Source organism: Salmo salar, chromosome ssa12 (assembly GCF_905237065.1).
Source record: "Salmo salar chromosome ssa12, Ssal_v3.1, whole genome shotgun sequence".
Taxonomy (NCBI): domain Eukaryota; kingdom Metazoa; phylum Chordata; class Actinopteri; order Salmoniformes; family Salmonidae; genus Salmo; species Salmo salar.
Window position 1 is genome coordinate 60,669,230 of NC_059453.1, and position 22,030 is coordinate 60,691,259.

General features: G+C 43.2%; 1 protein-coding gene across 3 annotated transcripts in view; it reads left to right on the plus strand.

Moving 5' to 3' along the window:
- LOC106565423 (lysine-specific demethylase 5B-B) overlaps positions 1–22,030 on the plus strand; it is a 34,620-nt gene that overhangs the window by 7,827 nt on the left and 4,763 nt on the right. For all 3 annotated transcript variants that reach the window (XM_014132540.2, XM_014132539.2, XM_014132541.2), the window contains exons 4-22: positions 496–618; positions 805–975; positions 2,244–2,369; positions 2,816–2,915; positions 4,075–4,175; positions 4,417–4,575; positions 4,866–4,985; positions 5,192–5,350; positions 5,749–5,930; positions 6,209–6,371; positions 6,478–6,597; positions 6,821–7,018; positions 14,542–14,723; positions 15,307–15,431; positions 15,770–15,920; positions 17,284–17,404; positions 18,352–18,707; positions 21,386–21,524; positions 21,818–21,997. In XM_014132540.2, the coding sequence (XP_013988015.1) occupies positions 496–618; positions 805–975; positions 2,244–2,369; positions 2,816–2,915; positions 4,075–4,175; positions 4,417–4,575; positions 4,866–4,985; positions 5,192–5,350; positions 5,749–5,930; positions 6,209–6,371; positions 6,478–6,597; positions 6,821–7,018; positions 14,542–14,723; positions 15,307–15,431; positions 15,770–15,920; positions 17,284–17,404; positions 18,352–18,707; positions 21,386–21,524; positions 21,818–21,997 (2,976 nt within the window). The remainder of the gene's footprint in view (positions 1–495; positions 619–804; positions 976–2,243; positions 2,370–2,815; positions 2,916–4,074; positions 4,176–4,416; positions 4,576–4,865; positions 4,986–5,191; positions 5,351–5,748; positions 5,931–6,208; positions 6,372–6,477; positions 6,598–6,820; positions 7,019–14,541; positions 14,724–15,306; positions 15,432–15,769; positions 15,921–17,283; positions 17,405–18,351; positions 18,708–21,385; positions 21,525–21,817; positions 21,998–22,030) is intronic.

Sequence of the window (22,030 nt, forward strand, 5' to 3'; positions counted from 1 at the left end):
ATATGTGGATTACTTTTTACAATGATGATCCACAGATATTTTGGAGGGATTTTGCCTTTTGTACATTTTTCTAATTATCCCAGTTTTTCATAAGTGCTAAAGAAATAAAAGAAAATGTACAAATAAATACATTAGTCTGCGAGTGCTTTAGGCCTAATCGAAGGTGACTCGGAAGGCTACGTTACCGCATCAAGTGACGTTGTCAGTAGAACAGTGGCTTCAGCAGGCTTAGAACCCACAGCAGCAGGGTGTCTATTGAAGCCAGAGTGCTGATGACATCAGGTTAAAGGTCACTGTGACCCCCTCCCATGAGCTAGTTAAAATGTCAATGTCCTGTCATTTGCAATTAAAAGTAGCACAGCAGGGGATGTGTTATTATATAAACAATGTTAATGAGGGCATGTAATGCACCATTTGTGATCAATATTATTTGTTTTATGTTGGCAATGTGTAAAATGTACCATCTCTTATTGTGTTTATGTTCATGTTGAGTAGGCTCAAACCAGAGTCAAGCTCAACTTCCTGGATCAAATCGCAAAGTTCTGGGAGCTACAAGGGTGCACCCTGAAAATCCCTCATGTGGAAAGAAAGATTCTGGACCTATACCAACTCAACAAGGTATGTAGCTACAACTTCTGGCACACCCTGGATGCAGTAAACTGGCCAGCTATTCTTGGATAGGATCCCGTGTGCATTTGTGTTATACACTCCTATAAGCATGGTGTGTTCTATATGCTTCTTATGTTGACAAATTTGAACACCCACACAATAACAAGGTCATTAACTGGGGTGCTCCTTTCCCAGCTGGTGAACAATGAGAGGGGTTTTGATGCGGTTTGCAGAGAGAGACGCTGGTCTAAGATAGCGCTGAAGATGGGCTTTGCTCCAGGAAAGGCCATAGGCTCTCATCTGCGCTCCCACTATGAGAGGATCCTTTACCCCTACAACCTGTTCCAGACTGGAGCCAACCTTCTGGTGAGTCAGATGGGTCTTTTGCTCTCTCTCTTTCTCTCACCACCCTTGTATATTCTACATTCTCTCTTTTTTTCTTTCTCACTCACTCTCTCGCCCGCTCTCCTGTGTCTCCCAGTACTCTCTCTGCAGAGTCATCTTCCACCCCTCCCTCTCATCCTCTTTGTTGTTCTCTCTCGATGGGTAGCCTTGTCTTGGTCCTCTGCTATGTTTACTAATGTGTAATTATCTCGAGTTGTCTGAGATTGTGCTGCGTTGAAGGTGTAGATATTGTCCATAGCGAAATGGCAGGTGAATCTCAATTTAATTCATCAATTTTTTGCTGTTGATATAAGATCCATTTTCCATAAAAGACGAAATCACAAATTAAGTCATAGACTAGATGAGGCCTGGGATGTTTAAAAAGTATGACTGGAATCCTGAAAATCCTGAAAATAAACCAATCATTTTCATAGCGTGCTCTCCTCCCCATTGGGTCATTTTTGTGAAATGTATGACCGGTTTCCTCTTGTCTCCATGTTTATTTTTATTGAAGACCTCCGTTGTCTCTTGCAGCTTCCCTGATTGTACCTTGGGGCCCTGGTTGGGGTTGTGTGGTTAGCAGCAGGTCATCCTCTCTGCAGTGCTGCATGTCTCTCTCTCTCTCTCTCTCTCTCTCAGCCTGCTGGCCTTGACCTCTCCCGTTCCCTCCTTCCTCTCACCCCACACTCCCTGTAGCAAAGTTAATGAGCTAAACACTGTCCTCCTTATATACCAGAGCGCAGACCGTCAGTGTTCCCATCCCCCACCTCAACCGACAGTGTTGCTGGCTGTCTTCCTCTTTGTCATGTTAGTGGTGTCAACAGAAAGAACAGAGACCACGTGTTGATCTGGCAAGACAAAACAAGTATCAATAGTTGAAGCCCGTGTGTAGTGGTGGGTAGACGTTTGTATTGGATGATTGTGTTTATAATCTAGCCATGGTATTCAACAACTCCATTACAATTGTTTTGTTCAAAGGCAACAATGAAAAATGTGAAACCAAATGGCCCTGTTGTATATAGATGCCTGGTTTGTTTTTGGCAAATGGAATTTGTCACAACATAATAGTAGTAGGAGTGACAAGGAGCTAGCAAAGCTCATTCTGTTCAAACAGAATGATTGTCCTTTTCTTATAATTTTCTGACAAACATATCAGTTTGAGATTGTTGAAACATTTCTCATTGATCTTATGGGGACTTTGTGCTAGATGGCTCTACATGCCCACTCACTCCCCCATGTCTCCCCTACAGAAGCCCACCCTGACCAACGACACGAAGGACACTGACTACATCCCCCATGACCTGCCCCAGCGGCAGTCTGTTCAACCCCTGGAGACCTGCAGCATCGCCCGCAGAGCCAAGCGCATGCGAGCTGAGGTGGGCCTCTTCCTGGGTCCCCATAAGTCACAGTTCTACTTCTAGGTCCCCATAAGTTACAATGAGTCCATTCGCTCATTTTTCATGCCTCTGACATGCGGTAATAATAAAAAGTGGTGTAATAGCCTACAGTATTCTTGACATTTTGTTTTAATTATTGTGATATGTTTTACTGGTACAGCATACCCCCACTGTTTGTTTTGCCGGGAAGCCGTATTTCCTTATTTCACCCCGACTATAACTCACAATAGTTCTTGGGTCCTCATAAGACACAGCTCTTCCTGAGCCAATGGATGCAGCTTGCAGCTTTGCATGCATTTCTGGACACCAAACCAAAGAGTTTTTGTGTGTATGCAATTGTGAGCTCATAAAAAGGATGCTGCTGTACCTGAATTTCCTGTCGTGGTCCACCTGGCATGAACCCCGATTCTCTTTCTCTCTGGCAGGAAGGCTGTATGAAGACGGTGACCGAGGAGGACTGTGAGAACCGGCCCAACCTGAGGAGGAGGATGGGCTCCTACGTAGCCAAGCCAGAGCCACAGGCTGGTAAGCTCTGTCCTCTGGCAAAGTTTAGTGCAATGTGAAAGAACTGAATATTTTTCATGAACAAAGAAATGTTTTTCTGGGTTAATTTAATTCTTGGGAATTATTGCATTTTAAAGAAATGTTTTAAAAGTAAAATGATGAAGAAAATGTACCTTTTTTTTTAAATGTATATTTAAATGTATACTGAACAAAAAATATAAATGCAACAATTTTAAAGATTTTACAGAGTTACAGTTCATATAAGGAAATCATACAATTGAAATAAATTCATAGGACCTAATCTATTGATTTTACATGACTGGGAGTATGCAGGCCATGGATGAACTGGGACATTTTCAGTTTCCAGGAATTATGTACAGATCCTTGCGACATGGGGCTGTGCATTACCATGCTGAGACATGAGGTGATGGCGGCAGATGAATGGTATGATAATGGGCCTCAGGATCTTGTCACAGTATCTCTGTGCATTCAAATTGCCATCAATAAAATGCAATTGTTTGGTGTACATTGTCCATAACTTATTCCTGCCCATATCATAGCCCCATCGCCACCATGGGACACTCTGTTCACAACATTGACATCAGCAAACCGCTAGCTCACACAACGCCTTACATGTGGTCTGTGACTGTGAGGCCGGTTGGACGTACTGACAAATTCTCTAAAATGATGTTGGAGGCGGCTTATGGTAGAGAAATTAACATTCAGTTCTCTGGCAACAGCTCTGGTGGACATTCCTGCAGTCAGTTTGCCAATTGCAAGCTCCCTTAACTTGAGACATCTGTGGCATTGTGTGACACAACTGCACATTTTAGAGTGTCCTTTTATTGTTCCCAGCACAAGGTGTGCCTGGTGTAATGGTCATGCTGTTTAATCAGTTTCTTGATATGCCACACCTGTCAGGTGTATGGATTATCTTGGCCAAGGAGAAATACTCACTAACAGGGATATAAATGAATTTCTGCACAAAATTTGAGCCAGATAAGCCTTTTGTACGTATGGAACATTTCTGGGGACGAACACTTCACATGTTACGAACATGGGACGAACACTTCACATGTTACGTTTATATTTTTGTTCAGTGTATATTAGAACAGGGTTGTTTATATTCGTACATACTGTATTCCTTGGCCTCCATTAACAATGTGTAAATGTATTTCAGTGAAAGTGTTACCTGTTCAGGTGAAACAGGAAGCCACAGAGCATGAGGAGCCAATAACAAGTGACAAAGAAAACGTGCCGACTAAGAAAAACGACCCCACAGTGAGTAAAGTACCTTTTTATATATGCTAATGTATTTTAGCTAATCAGGGCTAATTGTCTCTTCATTATTACTATGATGATGGTAATGATTATAGTAACCATATTGGATAGCATTTATACACGTCAGGTTTCTCTCAAAATTAACTCATCCCATCCACCCACCTGGTTGACCTATGGCAGCCATTTTGCAATGTTTTAGCTGAAAAGTGTATAAGAAGTGTCGCTGTGTCTGTCTCCTCAGGTGGACCAGTACATGTGTCTGGTGTGTGGCAGCGGGAGCGAAGAGAACCGCCTGCTGCTGTGTGATGGCTGTGACGACAGCTACCACACCTTCTGTCTGATCCCGCCCCTCCACGATGTCCCCAAAGGAGACTGGAGGTGCCCCAAGTGCCTTGCTCAGGTGACAGACAGCCTCTCTCTTCCAGACACAATTACCATACTACTGTCAACACACTCCACACACCCCGTCCACTGGGGAAGCTGTTGAACACTGCAGTAGTCTGGAAATGGAAACTTAATATTGTTTTCACTGTAAAGGCAAACGCACAGCTAGACAAAAGCATGCTCAAATTCTGCTCTTCTGTATGTTATTTTCTGTAGCTACTCAATGGAATTCTTTAAAAAAAATAAAAAAATTCTGGTGACATTTGCTGTATTAGTGCTTACTTCACAGTCTTGTCTTCCCCACAGGAGTGTTGCAAACCTCAGGTAGCCTTTGGTTTCGAGCAGGCTGGCAGGGACTACTCTCTACGCACTTTTGGGGATATGGCAGACTCCTTCAAGTCAGACTATTTCAACATGCCTGTCCATGTAAGTTGGGCAGTATATGTGGTGTTTAGTAGAGAGAACTGGAAAAAGGTTGTATTTAACAAGTTTGAAATGGAGCAATATTTTCTCAGTGGTGTGCTCCTGAACTCCAGCCTGATATTGACTGTATTAGATGGAGCTCATCCATGCTCAGTCGGAAGTTGAGGTCACGGTGTGTTTTTCTTTCTCTCTCCCTCTCTGTCTGTTAGATGGTTCCAACAGAGCTAGTGGAGAAGGAGTTCTGGCGCTTGGTCAGCACAATCGAAGAGGACGTTACTGTGGAGTATGGGGCAGACATCGCCTCCAAGGAGTTTGGGAGCGGCTTCCCCATCAGAGGTGGACGATTCCAAGTCTCCCCTGAGGATGAGGTACAAAGGCTCTCCTCTTACAGGTTAACATAGGCTAGGTATTGGGAGGATTATGAAGTTTATTTTGCCACAACATCATGGCAACAGTACATCATCTCAGACCGAGAGAGCGGTTTGTCACCTAAAGATAATTCATTTCTTTAGAATCTACTTCTCACAATATTTTGTAGATCTAGAATCGAGACAATTATTAGCTAGCTAGTAGCTACATCACAACCTCCCAGAAATCTATACCCCTCAGAGACCTTGGTAGAACTTGTTGCTTGTATTTATTGTGATATTGGCGTTCTAATGCAGATGAAACCCTTCCCAGTAAAGTAGCATCTCAGACCCAGTATCTTAGAATATCACCCCGAGTTCAGTCTAGCCTGAACTTGTGCCCTTTCTCTGACGCTTAGGATTACCTGAGCAGTGGCTGGAACCTGAACAACATGCCCGTGATGGACTCTTCGGTGCTGACTCACATTACGGCCGACATCTGTGGGATGAAGTTACCCTGGCTCTACGTGGGCATGTGCTTCTCCTCCTTCTGCTGGCACATCGAGGACCACTGGAGCTACTCCATCAACTACTTGCACTGGTACAGACAGGTGTCCTCTTAAGGCCCCACAGGCCATCAGTATAATATGACCTTGTGGCTGGACCTGGGAAAACTTGGTCCTAGGTATAAAGCATTGTATAGAGGTCTAAGCAAATAGTCTCTGCTTCTTTCATTCTGAGGAATCTTTTGAAACCCATATGCTTGCTTAGTATTTGAGTTAGTTTATTGGTTGACGTAGTATTAAACACACAAGAATACACCTCCAAGCTTAAGTGATAACGTCAGTGTTTTTGAGAAAATGGCATCTGTGTTCTCAGGGGAGAGCCCAAGACGTGGTACGGGGTTCCGGGATACGCTGCAGAGAAGCTGGAGTGGGTGATGAGGAAACTGGCCCCCGAGCTGTTTGAGTCCCAGCCTGACCTCCTGCACCAGCTGGTCACCATCATGAACCCCAACACACTCATGAACCACGGTGTCCCCGTAAGTACCACACCCACCAACAACACACAGTGATGCAAGTAAAAATAAATAACATTGTGTGTAGCTATAGTATTGGTCTAACCATGACTTCATACCTACTCTTTAGGTTTATCGCACCAATCAGTGCTCTGGTGAGTTTGTCATCACCTTCCCCAGAGCCTACCATAGTGGATTTAACCAGGGCTTCAACTTTGCTGAAGCTGTCAACTTTTGCACCATGGACTGGGTAAGATGCCATGAAGTCCCTCATCAATACCATACAGAAGCTAGTAATTTAATAACCGGAAGATACTTCTAATGCTCAGTGGACAAAAGCCTGTATACCCTGTAGCTCTTTGGATCAAGTTTGGTTATCACTGATGTAACCAGCACTGTGTATGGCTCTTGTTGATGGTGTTAAATCGATAGTAGAGTATAGTTCTAACCCAAAGCCTCCTTCTGTTTCTCAGATGCCCATGGGCCGCATGTGTGTGGACCACTATCGGCAGCTGAATAGGTACTGTGTCTTCTCCCACGACGAGATGGTCTGCAAGATGGCATCCAAGGCGGACACCACCATGGATGTGGCCCTGGCCTCGGCTGTGCAGAGGGACATGACCGTCATGCTCCAGGAGGAAGACAAACTGAGGGATAAAGTCAGCAAGATGGTGAGAGGCCTCTCATACCGGCACGTACAGTGCATTTGGAAAGTGTCTGTCTGTGTCTTCTGTGTCTCTGTCTCACATATATAGTACCAATCAAGTTTGGTCACACCTACTCACTCATTCAAGGGCTTTTCTTTCTTTTTACAATTTTCTACGTTGTAGAATAATAGTGAAGACGTCATAAAAAATATGAAATAACACATGGAATCATGTAGTAACCAAAACAAAACGAATCAAAGTTTTTGCCTTGACAGCTTTGCACACTCTTGGCATTCTCTCAACCAGCTTCACCTGGAATGCTTTTTCAACAGTCTTGAAGGAGTTCTCCACAAATGCTGGGCACTTGTTGGCTGCTTTTCCTTCACTCTGCGGTCCAACTCATCCCAAACCATCTCAATTGGGTTGAGGTCGGGTGATGCAGCACTCCATCACTCTCATTGGTCAAATAGCCCTTACACAGCCTGGAGGTGTGTTGGGTCATTGTCCTGTTGAAAAACAAATGATGGTCTCACTAAGCGCAAACCAGATGGGATGGCGTATCGCTGTGGTAGCCCTGCTGGTTGAGTGTGCCTTGAATTCTAAATAAATCACCGACAGTGTCACCAGCAAAGCACCATCACACTTCCTCCTCCATGCTTCACGGTGGGAACCACACATGCGGAGATCATCTGTTCACCTACTCTGCGTCTCTCACAAAGACACAGCAGTTGGAACCAAAAATCTCAAATTTGGACTCATCAGACCAAATGACAGATTTCCACCTGTCTGTCCATTACTTGTGTTTCTTGGCCCAAGCAAGTCTCTTCTTATTATTGGTGTCCTTCGTAGTGGTTTCTTTGCAGGAATTCGATCATGAAGGCCTGATTCACGCAGTCTCCTCTTAACAGTTGATGTTGAGATGTCTGTTACTTGAACTCTGTGAAGCATTTATTTGGGCTGCAATTTATGAGGTTGGTAACTCGAGTGAATTTATCCTCTGCAGCAGAGGTAACTCTGGGTCTTCCTTTCCTGTGGCAGTCCTCATGAGAGCCAGTTTCATCATAACGCTTGATGGTTTTTGCGACTGCACTTGAAGAAATGTTTAAAGTTCTTGAAATTTTCCGTATTGACTGACCTTCATGTCTTAAAGTAATGATGGACTGTCGTTTCTCTTTGCTTATTTGAGCTGTTCTTGCCATAATATGGACTTGGTCTTTTACCAAATAGGGCTATCTTCTATATACCACCCCTACCTTGTCACAACACAACTGCTAAGCTCTAATGCATTAATAACTGTTAGCCAACATCCAATGGAACAGCAGGGCGCGAAATAAAAAACATCAAAAATCTAATAATTTCAATTTCTCAAACATACGACTATTTTACACCATTTTAAAGATATACTTCTCCTTAATGTAACCACATTGTCCGATTTCAAAAAGGCTTTACAGCAAAAGAAAAACATTAGATTATGTTAGGAGAGTACATAGACAAAAATAACCACACAGCCATTTTCCAAGCAAGTAGAGGCATCACAAAAACCCAAAACACAGCTAAATGAAGCACTAACCTTTGACAATCTTCATCAGATGACACTCCTAGGACATCATGTTACAAAATGCATGCATGTTTTGTTCGATAAAGTTCATATTTATATCCAAAAACAGCATTTTACATTGGCGTGTGATGTTCAGAAAATGTATTTCCACCAAAACTTCCGGTGAATGTGCACATCAATTTACAAAAATACTCATCATAAACGTTGACAAAATACATAGTTATTTTAAGAATTATAGATACAGTACTCCTTTATGCAACCGCTGTGTCAGATTTTAAAATAGCTTTTCGGTGAAAGCACATTTTTCAATATTCTGAGTACATAGCTCGCCATCAAAGCAAGCTATACAGACACCCACCAAGTTCTGGGGTCACCTAAACTCAGAATTAGTATTATAAATATTCTCTTAACCTCTTACATCTAGACGTTCACCTGCTCCAATATCCAATGATAGGCGTGGCGCGAATTACAAATTCCTCAAAAATACAAAAACTTCCATTTTTCAAACATATGACTATTTCACAGCATTTTAAAGACAAGACTCTCCTTTATCTAACCACACTGTCTGATTTCAAAAAGGCTTTACAGCGAAAGCAAAACATTAGATTATGTCAGCAGAGTACCTAGCCAGAAATAATCAGACACCCATTTTTCAAGCTAGCATATGTCGTCACAAAAACAAAACCACAGCTAAATGCAGCACTAACCTTTGATCTTCATCAGATGACACACCTAGGACATTGTTATACAATACATGCATGTTTTGTTCAATCAAGTTCATATTTATATCAAAAAACAGCTTTTTACATTAGCATGTGACGTTCAGAACTAGCATACCCCCCGCAAACCTCCGGTGAATTTACTAAATTACTCACGATAAACGTTCACAAAAAACATAACAATTATTTTAAGAATTATAGATACAGAACTCCTTTGTGCAATCGAGGTGTCCGATTTTAAAATAGCTTTTCGGTGAAAGCACATTTTGCAATATTCTGAGTAGATAGCCCAGCCATCACGGCTAGCTATTTAGACACCCACCAAGTTTAGCCCTGACCAAACTCCGATTTACTATTAGAAAAGTTTGATTACCTTTGGTGTTCTTCGTCAGAATGCACTCCCAGGACTGCTACTTCAATAACAAATGTTGGTTTGGTTCAAAATAATCCATTGTTATATCCAAATAGCGGTGTTTTGTTCGTGCGTTCAAGACACTATCCGAAGTGTAAATTAGGGTCACGAGCATGGCGCATTTCGTGACAAAAGATTTCTAAATATTCCATTACCGTACTTCGAAGCATGTCAACCGCTGTTTAAAATCAATTTTTATGCTATTTTTCTCATAAAAAAGCGATAATATTCCGACCGGGAATCTGCGTTTAGGTAAACAGACGAAAGAAAATAAAGCATGGGGTCGACTCGGGCATGAGCCTGAGTCTCACAGTACTGTGACCAGCCACTATCCAAACGCGCTACTTTTTTTCAGCCAGAGCCTGCAAAGCCACGATTCAGCTTTTTGCCGCCTTCTGAGAGCCCATGGGAGCCGTAGGAAGTGTCACGTAACAGCAGAGATCCCCTGTAATGGATAGAGATAATCAAGAAGGGCAAGAAATTGTCAGACAGGGCACTTCCTGCATGGAATCTTCTCAGGTTTTGGCCTGCCAACTGAGTTCTGTTATACTCACAGACACCATTCAAACAGTTTTAGAAACTTTGGAGTGTTTTCTATCCAAAGCTAATAATTATATGTATATTCTAGTTTCTGGGCAGGTGTAATAATCAGATTAAATCGGGTACGTTCTTTTATCCGGCCGTGAAAATACTGCCCCCTAGCCATAACAGGTTAACTTTTCTGATCTTCGTCAGAATGCACTCCCAGGACTGCTACTTCCACAAGAAATGTTGTTTTTGTTCAAAATAATCCATATTTATGTCCAAATACCTCTGTTTTGTTCGTGCGTTCAGGTCACTATCCAAAGGCATAACGCACAAGTGCAATTCGAGACACAAAAAGTCAAAATGTTGCATTACCGTTCTTAGAAGCATGTGAAACTTTGTTTACGATCAATCTTTATGGTATTTTTAACGTTAAATTGCGATAATATTCCAATCGGACAATAGCATATTCATTCAAGAAGAAAAAGAAGGAACGGCACGCTCGCGGGATCGCTCATCTTCAATCCCTTGTTCCTCAGACTGAGCTCCTTTTCTCTGCCCAGTTACAGGAGACGGATGAAAACTTTCTGAAGGCTTTTGACAGCCAATTGAAGCCTTAGGAAGTGCAACGTGACCCCACAGACACTGTAGTTTTGATAGAGATTCAAAAGAAGAACTACAATTCTCAGACTTTCCACTTTCTGGTTGGATTCTTCTCAGGTTTTTGCCTGCCATATGAGTTCTGTTATACTCAGACATCATTCAAACAGTTTTAGAAACTTCAGTGTTTTCTATCCAAATCTACTAATAATATGCATATTCTAGTTTCTGGGCCAGAGTAGTAACCAGTTTAATTTGGGTACGTTTTTCATCCGGCTGTGAAAATACTGCCCCCTACACCTTTAACAGGTTTTAAGAAGGAAAGAAATTCCACAAATTAACTTTAAACAAGGCACACCTGTTAATTGAAATGCATTCCGAGTTACCTCAGCTTGTTGAGGGAATGCCAAGTGTGCAAAGCTGTCATCAAGGCAAAGGGTGGCTACTTTAAAGAATCTCAAATATAAAATATATTTTGATTTGTTTAACACTTTTGGTTACTGCATGATTCCATGTGTTATTCCATAGTTTTGATGTCTACACTATTATTCTACAATATAAAAATAAAAACCCTTGAATGAGTAGGTGTCAACTTTTGACTGTGTGTGTGATATATATATAAACTCTGCAAAAAAATAAACGTCCTCTCACTGTCAACTGTGTTTATTTCCAGCAAACTTGTGTAAATATTTGTATGAACATAAGATTCAACAACTGAGACATAAACTGAACAAGTTCCACAGACATGTGACTAACAGAAATTGAATAATGTGTCCCTGAACAAAGGGGGGGGGTCAAAGTCAAAAGTCAGTCAGTAGTCACCAGCTGCATTAAGTACTGCAGTGCCTCTCCTCCTCATGGACTGCACCAGATTTGCCAGTTCTTGCTGTGAGATGTTACCCCACTCTTCCACCAAGACACCTGCAAGTTCCCGGACATTTCGTGAGGGAATGGCCCTAGCCCTCAGCCTCCGATCCAACAGGTTCCAGACGTGCTCAGTGAGATTGAGATCCGGGCTCTTGGCAGAACACTGACATTCCTGTCTTGCAGGAAATCACGCACAGAACGAGCATTATGGCTGGAGGAGGATGTCTCTTCCCTGTAACGCACAGTGTTGAGATTGCCTGCAATGACAACAAGCTCAGTCCTATGATGCTGTGACACACCGCCCCAGACCATGACGGACCCTCCACCTCCATATCGGTCCCACTCAAGAGTTCAGGTCTCGGTGTAACGCTCATTCCTTCGACGATAAATGTAAATCCGACCATCACCCCTGGTGAGACAAAACCGCGACTCGTCAGTGAAGAGCACTTTTTGCTAGTCCTGTCTGTCCAGCGATGGTGGGTTTGTGCCCATAGGCGATGTTGTCGTCGGTGATGTCTGGTGAGGACCTGCTTTACAACAGGCCTACAAGCCCTCAGTCCAGCCTCTCTCAGCCTATTGCGGACAGTCTGAGCACTGATGGAGGGATTGTGCGTTCTGGTGAATATCCTCTTGCATCTAGACGTTCCGCCAGCGGAACCCCTAGCCAACAGCCAATGGCATCACATGGCGCGAAATACAAAACCAACTAAAATACCACAATTCAATTTTCTCAAACAATCAACTATTTTACGCCATTTTAAAGATAAGACTCTCGTTAATCTAAACACATTGTCCGATTTCAAAAAGGCTTTACAGCGAAAGCAAAACATGAGATTATGTCAGGAGAGTACCCAGCCAAAAATAGTCACACAGCCATTTTCAAAGCAAGCATATATGTCACAAAAACCCAAACCACAGCTAAATGCAGCACTATCCTTTGATGATCTTCATCAGATGACACTCCTAGGATATTGTTATACAATAAATGCATGTTTTGTTCAATCAAGTTCATATTTATATCAAGAAACAGCTTTTTACATTAGCATGTGATGTTCAGAACTAGCATACCCACCGAAAACTTCCGGTGAATTTACTAAATTACTCATGATAAACGTTGACAAAATACATAACAATTATTTTAAGAATTATAGATACAGAACTCCTTTATGCAATCGCTATGTCCGATTTTAAAATAGCTTTTCGGCGAAAGCACATTTTGCAATATTCTGAGTACATAGCTCGGCCATCAAGGCTAGCTATTCAGACCCGCCAACGTCGGGGCAGCCTAAACTCAGAATTACTATTAGAAAAATTTGATTACCTTTGCTGTTCTTCGTCAGAATGCACTCCCAGGACTTCTACTTCAACAACAGATGTTGTTTTGGTTCCAAATAATCCATAGTTATATCCAAATACCTCAGTTTTGTTCGTGCGTTCAGGTCACTATCCAAAGTGTAACGCGCGAGCACATTTCGTGACAAAAAATTTCAATATTCCATTACCGTACTTAGAAGCATGTCAAACGCTGTTTAAAATCTATTTTTATGCTATTTTTCTCGTAAAAAATTCTGCTGCATTGAAGGTCCCCAAGAACCCAGTGGTCTGCATCATTCTTAAATAGAAGTTTGGAACCACCAAGACTCTTCCTTAAGTTGGCCACCAGGCCAAATTGAGCAATCGGGGGAGAAGGGCCTTGGTAAGGGAGGTGACCAAGAACCCAATGGTCACTCTGACAGAGCTCTGTTCTGATAAAACCAAGATTGAAGTCTTTGGGCTGAATGCCAAGCATTACGTCTGGAGAAAATCAGTCACCATCCCAACAGTGAAGCATGGTGGTGGCAGCATTATGCAGTGGGGATGTTTTTCAGCGTCAGGGACTGGGCGACTAGTCAGGATCGAGGGAAAGGTGAACGGAGCAAAGTACAGAGATCCTTGATACAATCCTGCTCAGGACCTCGGATGGGGGCAAAGGTTCACCTTCCAACAGGACAACGACCCTAACTGCAAAGCCAAGACAATGCAGGAGTGGCTTCGGGACAAGACTCTGAATGTCCTTGACTGACCCAGCCAGAGCCTGGACTTGAACCCGATCGAACATCTCTGGGGAGACCTGAGAATAGCTGTGCAGCGACGCTCCTCATCCAAACTGACAGAGCTTGAGTGGATCTGTAGAGAAGAATGGGAGAAACTCCTCAAATACGTGTGCCAGGCTTGTAGCGTCATACCCTAAAAGACTCGAGGCTGTAATCGCTGCCAAAGGGGCTTCAACAAAGTACCTAGTAAAGGGTCTGAATACTTAAGTAAATGTGATATTTCCGTAAAAAATTTTTTTATACATTTGAAAAAATGTCTAATCCTGTTTTTGATTTTTCATTATGTGGTGTTGTGTGTAGATTTCATCCATTTTAGAATAAGGCTGTAACGTAGCATAATGTGGGAAAAGTCAAGGGGTCTGAGTACTTTCTGAATGCACTGTATTCTAGTCAAGTCCTATCCAATTGAACTATTGCTCTACATATATTATTCTATCCTACGTATTCTTCAGATATACTATATATTCTATCCATCTACTGTCCATAATGTCTATACATCCCATTTATTTATACTCCGAAATTGCTCTTCCGAATATTTCTTAATTCCATTCTTTAACTTTTTTAGTTGTGTATTAGATTACTGCACCGTTTCGCTACACCTGCAATAACATCTGCTAAATATGTGTATACGACCAATAGTTTGATTTGAAATGGCCACAGTTAATTTTCCTCCACTTGTGTCTATGTGCCCGCGTCATCCCTGTCTCTCCTCCTAGTATGGCTCTAGGTGTCGGTGTCTGTGTGTGTTGATGACTGTATCTATGTGTTCCCAGGGCGTGCAGCGTTCCCAGCAGGCGGAGTACGACCTGCTGCCAGACGAGGAGCGCCAGTGTTCCAAGTGCAGGACCACCTGCTACCTGTCTGCCCTCACCTGTCCCTGCAGCCCCGGCCAGCTGGTGTGTCTGCACCACGCCCACGACCTCTGCTCCTGCACCTCCAGCAAACTCACACTCAAGTAAGTCAATCCACAGCCAAGTTAGTTCTAAATTCCCACATAATGTTAATATACATCATGTCCCCCTCATTAAGTACATCCCATGTTTTACAGAAACGCGCAGTCAACAGAGGCTCAAATGCTCATTTACAGATCCCATGCACAAATGTATTTTTTAAAATTATGTTCTCGACTAAAATGCCCCTTTTTAAGAACGTGTCAACTTAAAGTAAGGGTCAAAGTCGGAGTGTGCAGCATTGAAACGTCTAAAGGCCTCCAAGACCTTCTGATAAAGAAGAAACACTAAAAAAGATATGGGTCACCTTGTTAAGTTCATGTTTTAAGAATCCCTATATTTCTGTTATTACGGGGCTATCACTCAGTCAAGAGTGCGCCTGCGCAGGGAGTCTTGTAGTTGATGGACCTAGCCTAGAGTGGAATGGCTACCTTGTAGTGTGTTCATACGGTATAGTAAACTTTGTTAAACTGGAACCTTGTGTCATTTCGAGTTAACAACCTGGCTAGAAAATCACCAATTGTGACAGCTGTTACTCAGCCAGGATAAGTCCTCAGAAACACACTAGACCTGTGTCTTGGTCTACAGCTACAGGTTTACCATGGCTGAGCTCTACCCCATGATGGAAGCAGTCACTCTGCGTGCTGAGTCCTACACATACTGGGTCTCCCATGTCAGTGACATCCTGGAGGCCAAACAAGACAAGAAAAGTGGTAAGTAGTAACCCTAAGTAGGATACCTCTTTGGGTTCAGGCCTCTATGTAATTGAAATTGTTCTTTAAGTAATAAAACGCAAAATGTTTAGGTTGCTTATTTGCATAACCCAAAGAAGACAAGATGTTCTTAAATGTCTCATGGAATGTTTTTTACTCCTTATCACTCAGATATGTTGTCTTTGTCTAAGGATGCACACAAAATACCAGAATAGTTTAAAATAGATTATTCTCTAACCTCTGCTAATTGTACAGCTTACTTGATCTTTGGACCGTGATTCTTTGAATGCATTGTTGACTGTGTTTAAAGCCATGTTGGTTTATAAATGTGTGTTCAGGCTTGGAAGAGCTGCGCTCCCTGGTGGTGGAGGCAGAGGTGAAGCGGTTCCCTCAAAGTGACCTCCTGCGGCAGCTCCGCACAGTCACCCTGGATGCTGAGAAGTGTGCTGTGGTGGCCCAGCAGCTACTCATTGGGAAGAGGCAGACCAGGTAGGCTGTGTGCGTATAAACACACATGATTTCTATTATTGTATTATCATGCTTTTTTAATAAAAAAATACCCCCTTTTTCTCCCCAATTTCGATCTTGTCTCATCGCTGCAACTCCCCAACGGGCTCGGGAGGCGAATGTCGAGTAATGCGTCCTCCAAAATATGACCCGCCAAACCGCGCTTAACACCCATCCGTTATCCCGGAAGCCAGCCAGACCAATGTGTCGGAGGAAACCCGTTAAACTGACTGAGGTCAACCTGCAGGCGCCCGGTCCGCCACAAGGAGTCGCTAGAGCGCCATGAGCCATGTAAAGCCCACCCAGCCAAACCCTTCCCTAACTCGGACGACCCTGGGCCAACTGTGCTATTGTGATACACAGCCCGAGATCGAACCTGGGTCTATAGTGACGCCTCTAGCACTGCAGTGCCTTAAACCACTGCACCACTCGGGAGGCCCATTTTTATAATGCTTTCTAATGTTAAAATTAGGGATGAACCAAAATTACAACATCCTCCATGACAGAGAACAGTTGATTGTCAAGGGCAATGAATACCATTATCTTGGTGTTAATGGTTTTCGCCTTTGAGTTGTCTCGCTGAAATGTTGTTACTCTTTCAAAGGACTGCTCGACTTTACCTTGTTGGAAGTGTGAGCTTAGTTTTTTTTTTCTTTTCTTTTGTTCTAAGTAGTCGCCGAATGTCTGGGGGTGATGCACTTTAAAATGATTAATTAGGTTTGTGGTGTTGAAAGATTTCCCTTACTCCTGTCCTCTGGAATTAATAGCAGCAACAAATGTTGCATACGGCCTTTTTGCAATCTTCCTTTGAAACTTCTTCAAAATAGATCCACACAGCAGACATTGTGGGCTAGGTTAGGAATATTGTGTTGCACATGTAGCACAGTATTTTTCGTGATGTCATTGTCATCTACCTACGTTATATAGGTATGCACGTCAGCTTTGACATTGGTTTCGCACATCAGCGTTAAACTAGACATCGGGCCCGTGCCGATGTTGGCATTTCTTAGCTAATATTGTCCGATATGCTTACCGATATATTGTGCATTCCTAGTTAACATCCTTTACCACACCTGATTCTTGTATTCTTAGCCACATAGTTAGCCAAATGGTAGCTAATTCTGAAAGCAATCACGTAAGTAGCCTTGCACAAGCCTGCCCTATAAACTGTTCTGACAAGCCAGAACAGCTTATAGGGCTGGAGCAAAAGGCAGCTTGATGTACAAGTACACCCCCTGGACAGGACGCTAGTCTATCGCAGAGCAAATGTGCTTTAGTGAAAATGTATTTCAGCTTGTGTGCCCTGAATGTTAGCCGTGACTCTGATCTAGTGTGTTGTTGTCAGGTATCGTTCAGGTGGAAGGAAGTCCCAGAGCCAGAACCTGCTGACAGTGGAGGAGCTCAGGTCGTTTGTCAGGCAGCTGCACAACCTACCCTGCAGCATCCGCCAGGCCCCCTTACTCAAGGTAGGCGTTACGAAGGTTTTACTTGATATATGGTTGTCTTAATTACCTTACATGCTGACCACACCAAAAATAAATGTACACATTTTATTCAATCATTGCACCCACACTGCTCGCGCGCGTCAATGAGCGTCTGCGTAGCCAGGCGCTAAAATAGAACTTGGTTCTATTTGTGACGTTTGAAGCGCTGCAAGTCCCGCCTCTCCCATCTCCTCATTGGTTTTTAGGCGCATATACCCACGTGGGTGTTTGAAAGATGAACTGAGGTCCACAGTCCAGTTGGTGGTGGTAATGCACCTTAAAGTTGGATGCCAACCATCTTATAAAGTCCAAAAAAGAAGCCTGAAGGAGGAGAGATTACAAGAAACTAACTCTGTTTACCCTTTTATCTCTGGATTAATTGTCAGAGTAGAAGACCTTGTGTATTTCAGATAAAATAACACAATGTTTATATCCTAAAACAAATGAGCTACTAACAGCAAACTAGCTAGCTAAATTGCCGTAAATGTTTAATGCTTTTCGACCTGTCCCCAAATTAATGTAGTTGGTTCAGAGTTTTGATATTTCAACCTGTGTGTCCTGCTCGTGTCTGGTGTGGGTGGACAAAATCAACATACGAACGATGGCGCGGTCAGCATGTTAGTTGAATGCACTGGTTGTAAGTCACTTTGGGTAAGAGTGTCTGCTAAATGACATTAAAGTAAATGCATGGTGATTGGGGCCGGAGGACCTACTACCACCACAGTAACAAGTCAAGTACTTTGTTTCTCACTTCACTAACACACCTGACTCAGCTCAGCAGTCTTGCTGAGTTGATTGATTACTTGATGTGGCACTAGGCTGGGACAAAAGCCTACCTACAAGCCACCGTAGTCTTTTAGGACCAGGAGAACACTGAAAAGTAACAACTTTAATTGATTAACGCTTTAACCTGCTTGTATATCCCCCAGGACCTGCTGACCCGTGTGGATGACTTCCAGCAGAGCAGTGAGCAGCTCCTCTCTGACGAGGCCCCCAGCCCAGCGGCGCTGCAGGGCCTGCTGGACGTGAGCTTGGGCCTGGATGTGGAACTTCCCCAGCTGGCCCTGCTCAGAGAGAGATTGGAGCAGGCCCGCTGGCTAGACGGGGTTAAGGGGGCCAGTGTCCGGCCCCACAGCCTATGTCTGGACACCATGCGGAGGCTGATAGACCAAGGGGTGGGCCTGGCCCCACATGGCTCAGTGGAGAGGGCTATGGCCCGCCTGCAGGAGCTGCTCACCATGTCGGAGCACTGGGAGGAGCGGGCGCTCCGCCTCATGGAGGCTAGGTGAGAGACAGACAGACAGACAGACGAGGAGGAGGAGAGTGGCTTAGACAGTACTGTAATTGAATATGAAATGATTTAGATATATACACTAGATGACTGATAGGGGGCTTTGTGTTTAAGCCACCATCTTGGCACTCATCACCCTTGTAGAAAATATTTTGGAAGCTATAGAAATGCCTTTATTAATGTCTACATTATTCTATTACAGACACCTTAATGCATACATTTTTTTATATTATGTGAGCTTAACATAAATGTATGGAAATATATAAACATTTTCCTTAAAGTATCATTTCACTACAACAAAAAATACTTAAATGCATGTAATTTTGTCCTTAACATTTAATTGAAATACTGTAGAATTCCATTCAGCCACTCAATGGCCAATACATAGCATCAGCAATCCAGGATTTATATACACTGACTCTACCAAACACTAGGAACACTATTAATATTGAGTTGCACCCCCTTTTGCCCTCAACATCATCAATTCGTCGGGGCATGGACTCCACAAGGTGTCGAAAGCGTTCCATTGGAATGCTGGTCCATGTTGACGCCAATGCTTCCTACAGTTGTCAAGTTGTCTGGATGTCCTTTGGGTAGTGGATACACATGGGAAACTGTTGAGTGTGAAAAACCCAGCAAATTTGAAGTTCATGAGACACACTGGCACCTACTACCATACTCTGTTCAACGGGACTTAAATCTTTTGTCATGCCCATTCACCCTCTGAATGGTACACATACACAATCCATGTCCATCTTTTAAACTGTCTCCTCCCCTTCATCTACACTGAAGTGGATTTAACAAATGACATAAGGGATCATAGCTTTTACCTGGTCAGTCTGTCATGGAAAGAGGTGTTTGTTTCATGTAGAATAGAACCATTACAATGTACATGGAGAACTCTTGGTTCAGTTGTCACCTTTCTTTCCCTGAGACATGGCTGTAGACTCCTAGCTGTAGTAGGAGTTTACCTGAGACATGGCTGTAGACTCCTAGCTGTAGTAGGAGTTAACCTGAGACATGGCTGTAGACTCCTAGCTGTAGTAGGAGTCAACCTGAGACATGGCTGTAGACTCCTAGCTGTAGTAGGAGTTTACCTGAGACATGGCTGTAGACTCCTAGCTGTAGTAGGAGTTTACCTGAGACATGGCTGTAGACTCCTAGCTGTAGTAGGAGTTTACCTGAGACATGGCTGTAGACTCCTAGCTGTAGTAGGAGTCAACCTGAGACATGGCTGTAGACTCCTAGCTGTAGTAGGAGTCAACCTGAGACATGGCTGTAGACTCCTAGCTGTAGTAGGAGTCAACCTGAGACATGGCTGTAGACTCCTAGCTGTAGTAGGAGTCAACCTGAGACATGGCTGTAGACTCCTAGCTGTAGTAGGAGTTTACCTGAGACATGGCTGTAGACTCCTAGCTGTAGTAGGAGTCAACCTGAGACATGGCTGTAGACTCCTAGCTGTAGTAGGAGTCAACCTGAGACATGGCTGTAAACTTCTTTCCTGACTTGAGTAATTTAACATTTTTTAAGCGCAACTGAACCGAAAAAACAACTTCTCTGGTTGAAGACAGCCAATGTGGCATCGATATGAGTGAAACATTTATTCCTGTGTCAAAATTTACTACAAAGTGCTGGTAGCTCTAAACTGGTTAAGACAGCTCTCCTAAAGGTGGGACTCCTTATTACTAGAGGCTTCGTGCATAGTTTTTATATTTTACCCATAAGAGTAGAAGTAAAGTGTGTCTCTCTCAGTACTTATGACCAATTTTCTACTCTGAGAAGCTTTGTGGATATGGGACCTGGTTAAACTGTTTCAAGTTGTATAGAAGGGTGAGTGACTAACTGTTTTGGCAGAGTGAATGTACAAACGCTTCCCACGTTCGAACACACACGAGACACCCACTGCAAATGATGCTTCCAAGACCGAAATCTTGTTCTCAGTCTTCCTAATGAGACTGTTTGAAACCAAAGCTTAATCAGTCATTTCAGCCCCCCTTCAGTAGTAAAGGAATATACATGTTTTCATTGGGAAATGGCTACGAGATACACAAAACAAGTTAAATAAAATGGATTGAGACTCGTAAAACTAAATAAGGCACACTGAAATAGCACTGACACCTTCCTTGCGAAAGCTGCTTAGAAGTTCAGCCAGCAGAGAGTGAAAAGTGCAAGGTTTGCATTTTGGAGTTGAAAGCTGCTTCCTGGTGTATTAACTGGATCAGTGGGTTGGGACAGTGCTCTGCTCTGCTGGCTTACGCCACAGTTTACACAGATGCTAGTAGCAGAGCATGGGCCCATCACCATTAGGGTAAACTGTGGCCTAAAGTGAGACATCTTGGACCATAAGGTTGTTATTTGACAACTGAACTTCAGTCAACGTTTTGAATAGAGTAACATGGTATCCCGAGCACTAATTCCACTGTTTTTATAAGCAACATTGCTTCAAAGAGTTGTCTTGGTTTAGTTAGATTTCAACCCGTCTGAAAAGAGAACTCCGTAGTGCTAATGTGATAAGTGACTACTGTAGAGCCATATGAACTGTGAAATTAGTCACTCATTTTGTACCACCTGGTTTGGGGAAGATATGAAAAGGTCATGACAGAACTTGACACTGAAGATAGAAGCAGTACTGTGCATATTTTTGTGTTTTTAAAGCTAGCTTCTATCTCCAGGCCACGTCACTGTGTGGAAACTCTTGTGGAAGCTCTGCAGGAGGTGGCTAGTATCCCTGCCTATCTTCCCAACTGTCTGCTGCTGAAGGACACGGTGGACCAGGCTAAAGACTGGCTTCAGGAGGCAGAGACCCTACAGGTATGAGACTCTTAGGTTGTGTCCCAAAGTGCAATACATGGGGAATAAGGTGCCATATCTTTGACAATTGCTCTGGGGAAAAAGCAATGCACTACATTCTAGTTTATGATCCCATGTAATTGGAAACATCTCTGAATGAATATAGTTTTATTCTATATGGGTATCTTTTTAAATACAATACAACTGCTTCTGGTTAGCCAGACTGAAAAGAACAAAGCAAGAGAGAAGGAAAGAAAGCCAGACTTCTTATAAGAGTATCTATATGCTTGTCTTTCTGTTTGTTTTGTGTGTAGCTGGGAGGCCGTATCCCTGTGCTGGATACCCTGACTGAGCTGGTGTCCCGGGCCAAGGCCATCCCAGTCTGGCTTGACCCCCTGGCTCGACTTGATTCCCTGGTGTTTGACGTGCAGGCCTGGAAGGAGAGTGCTGCCAAGACCTTTCTAATGAAGAACTCCACTTACTCCCTGCTGGAGGTAAACCATCTGCAACAATCTAATGCCAATACA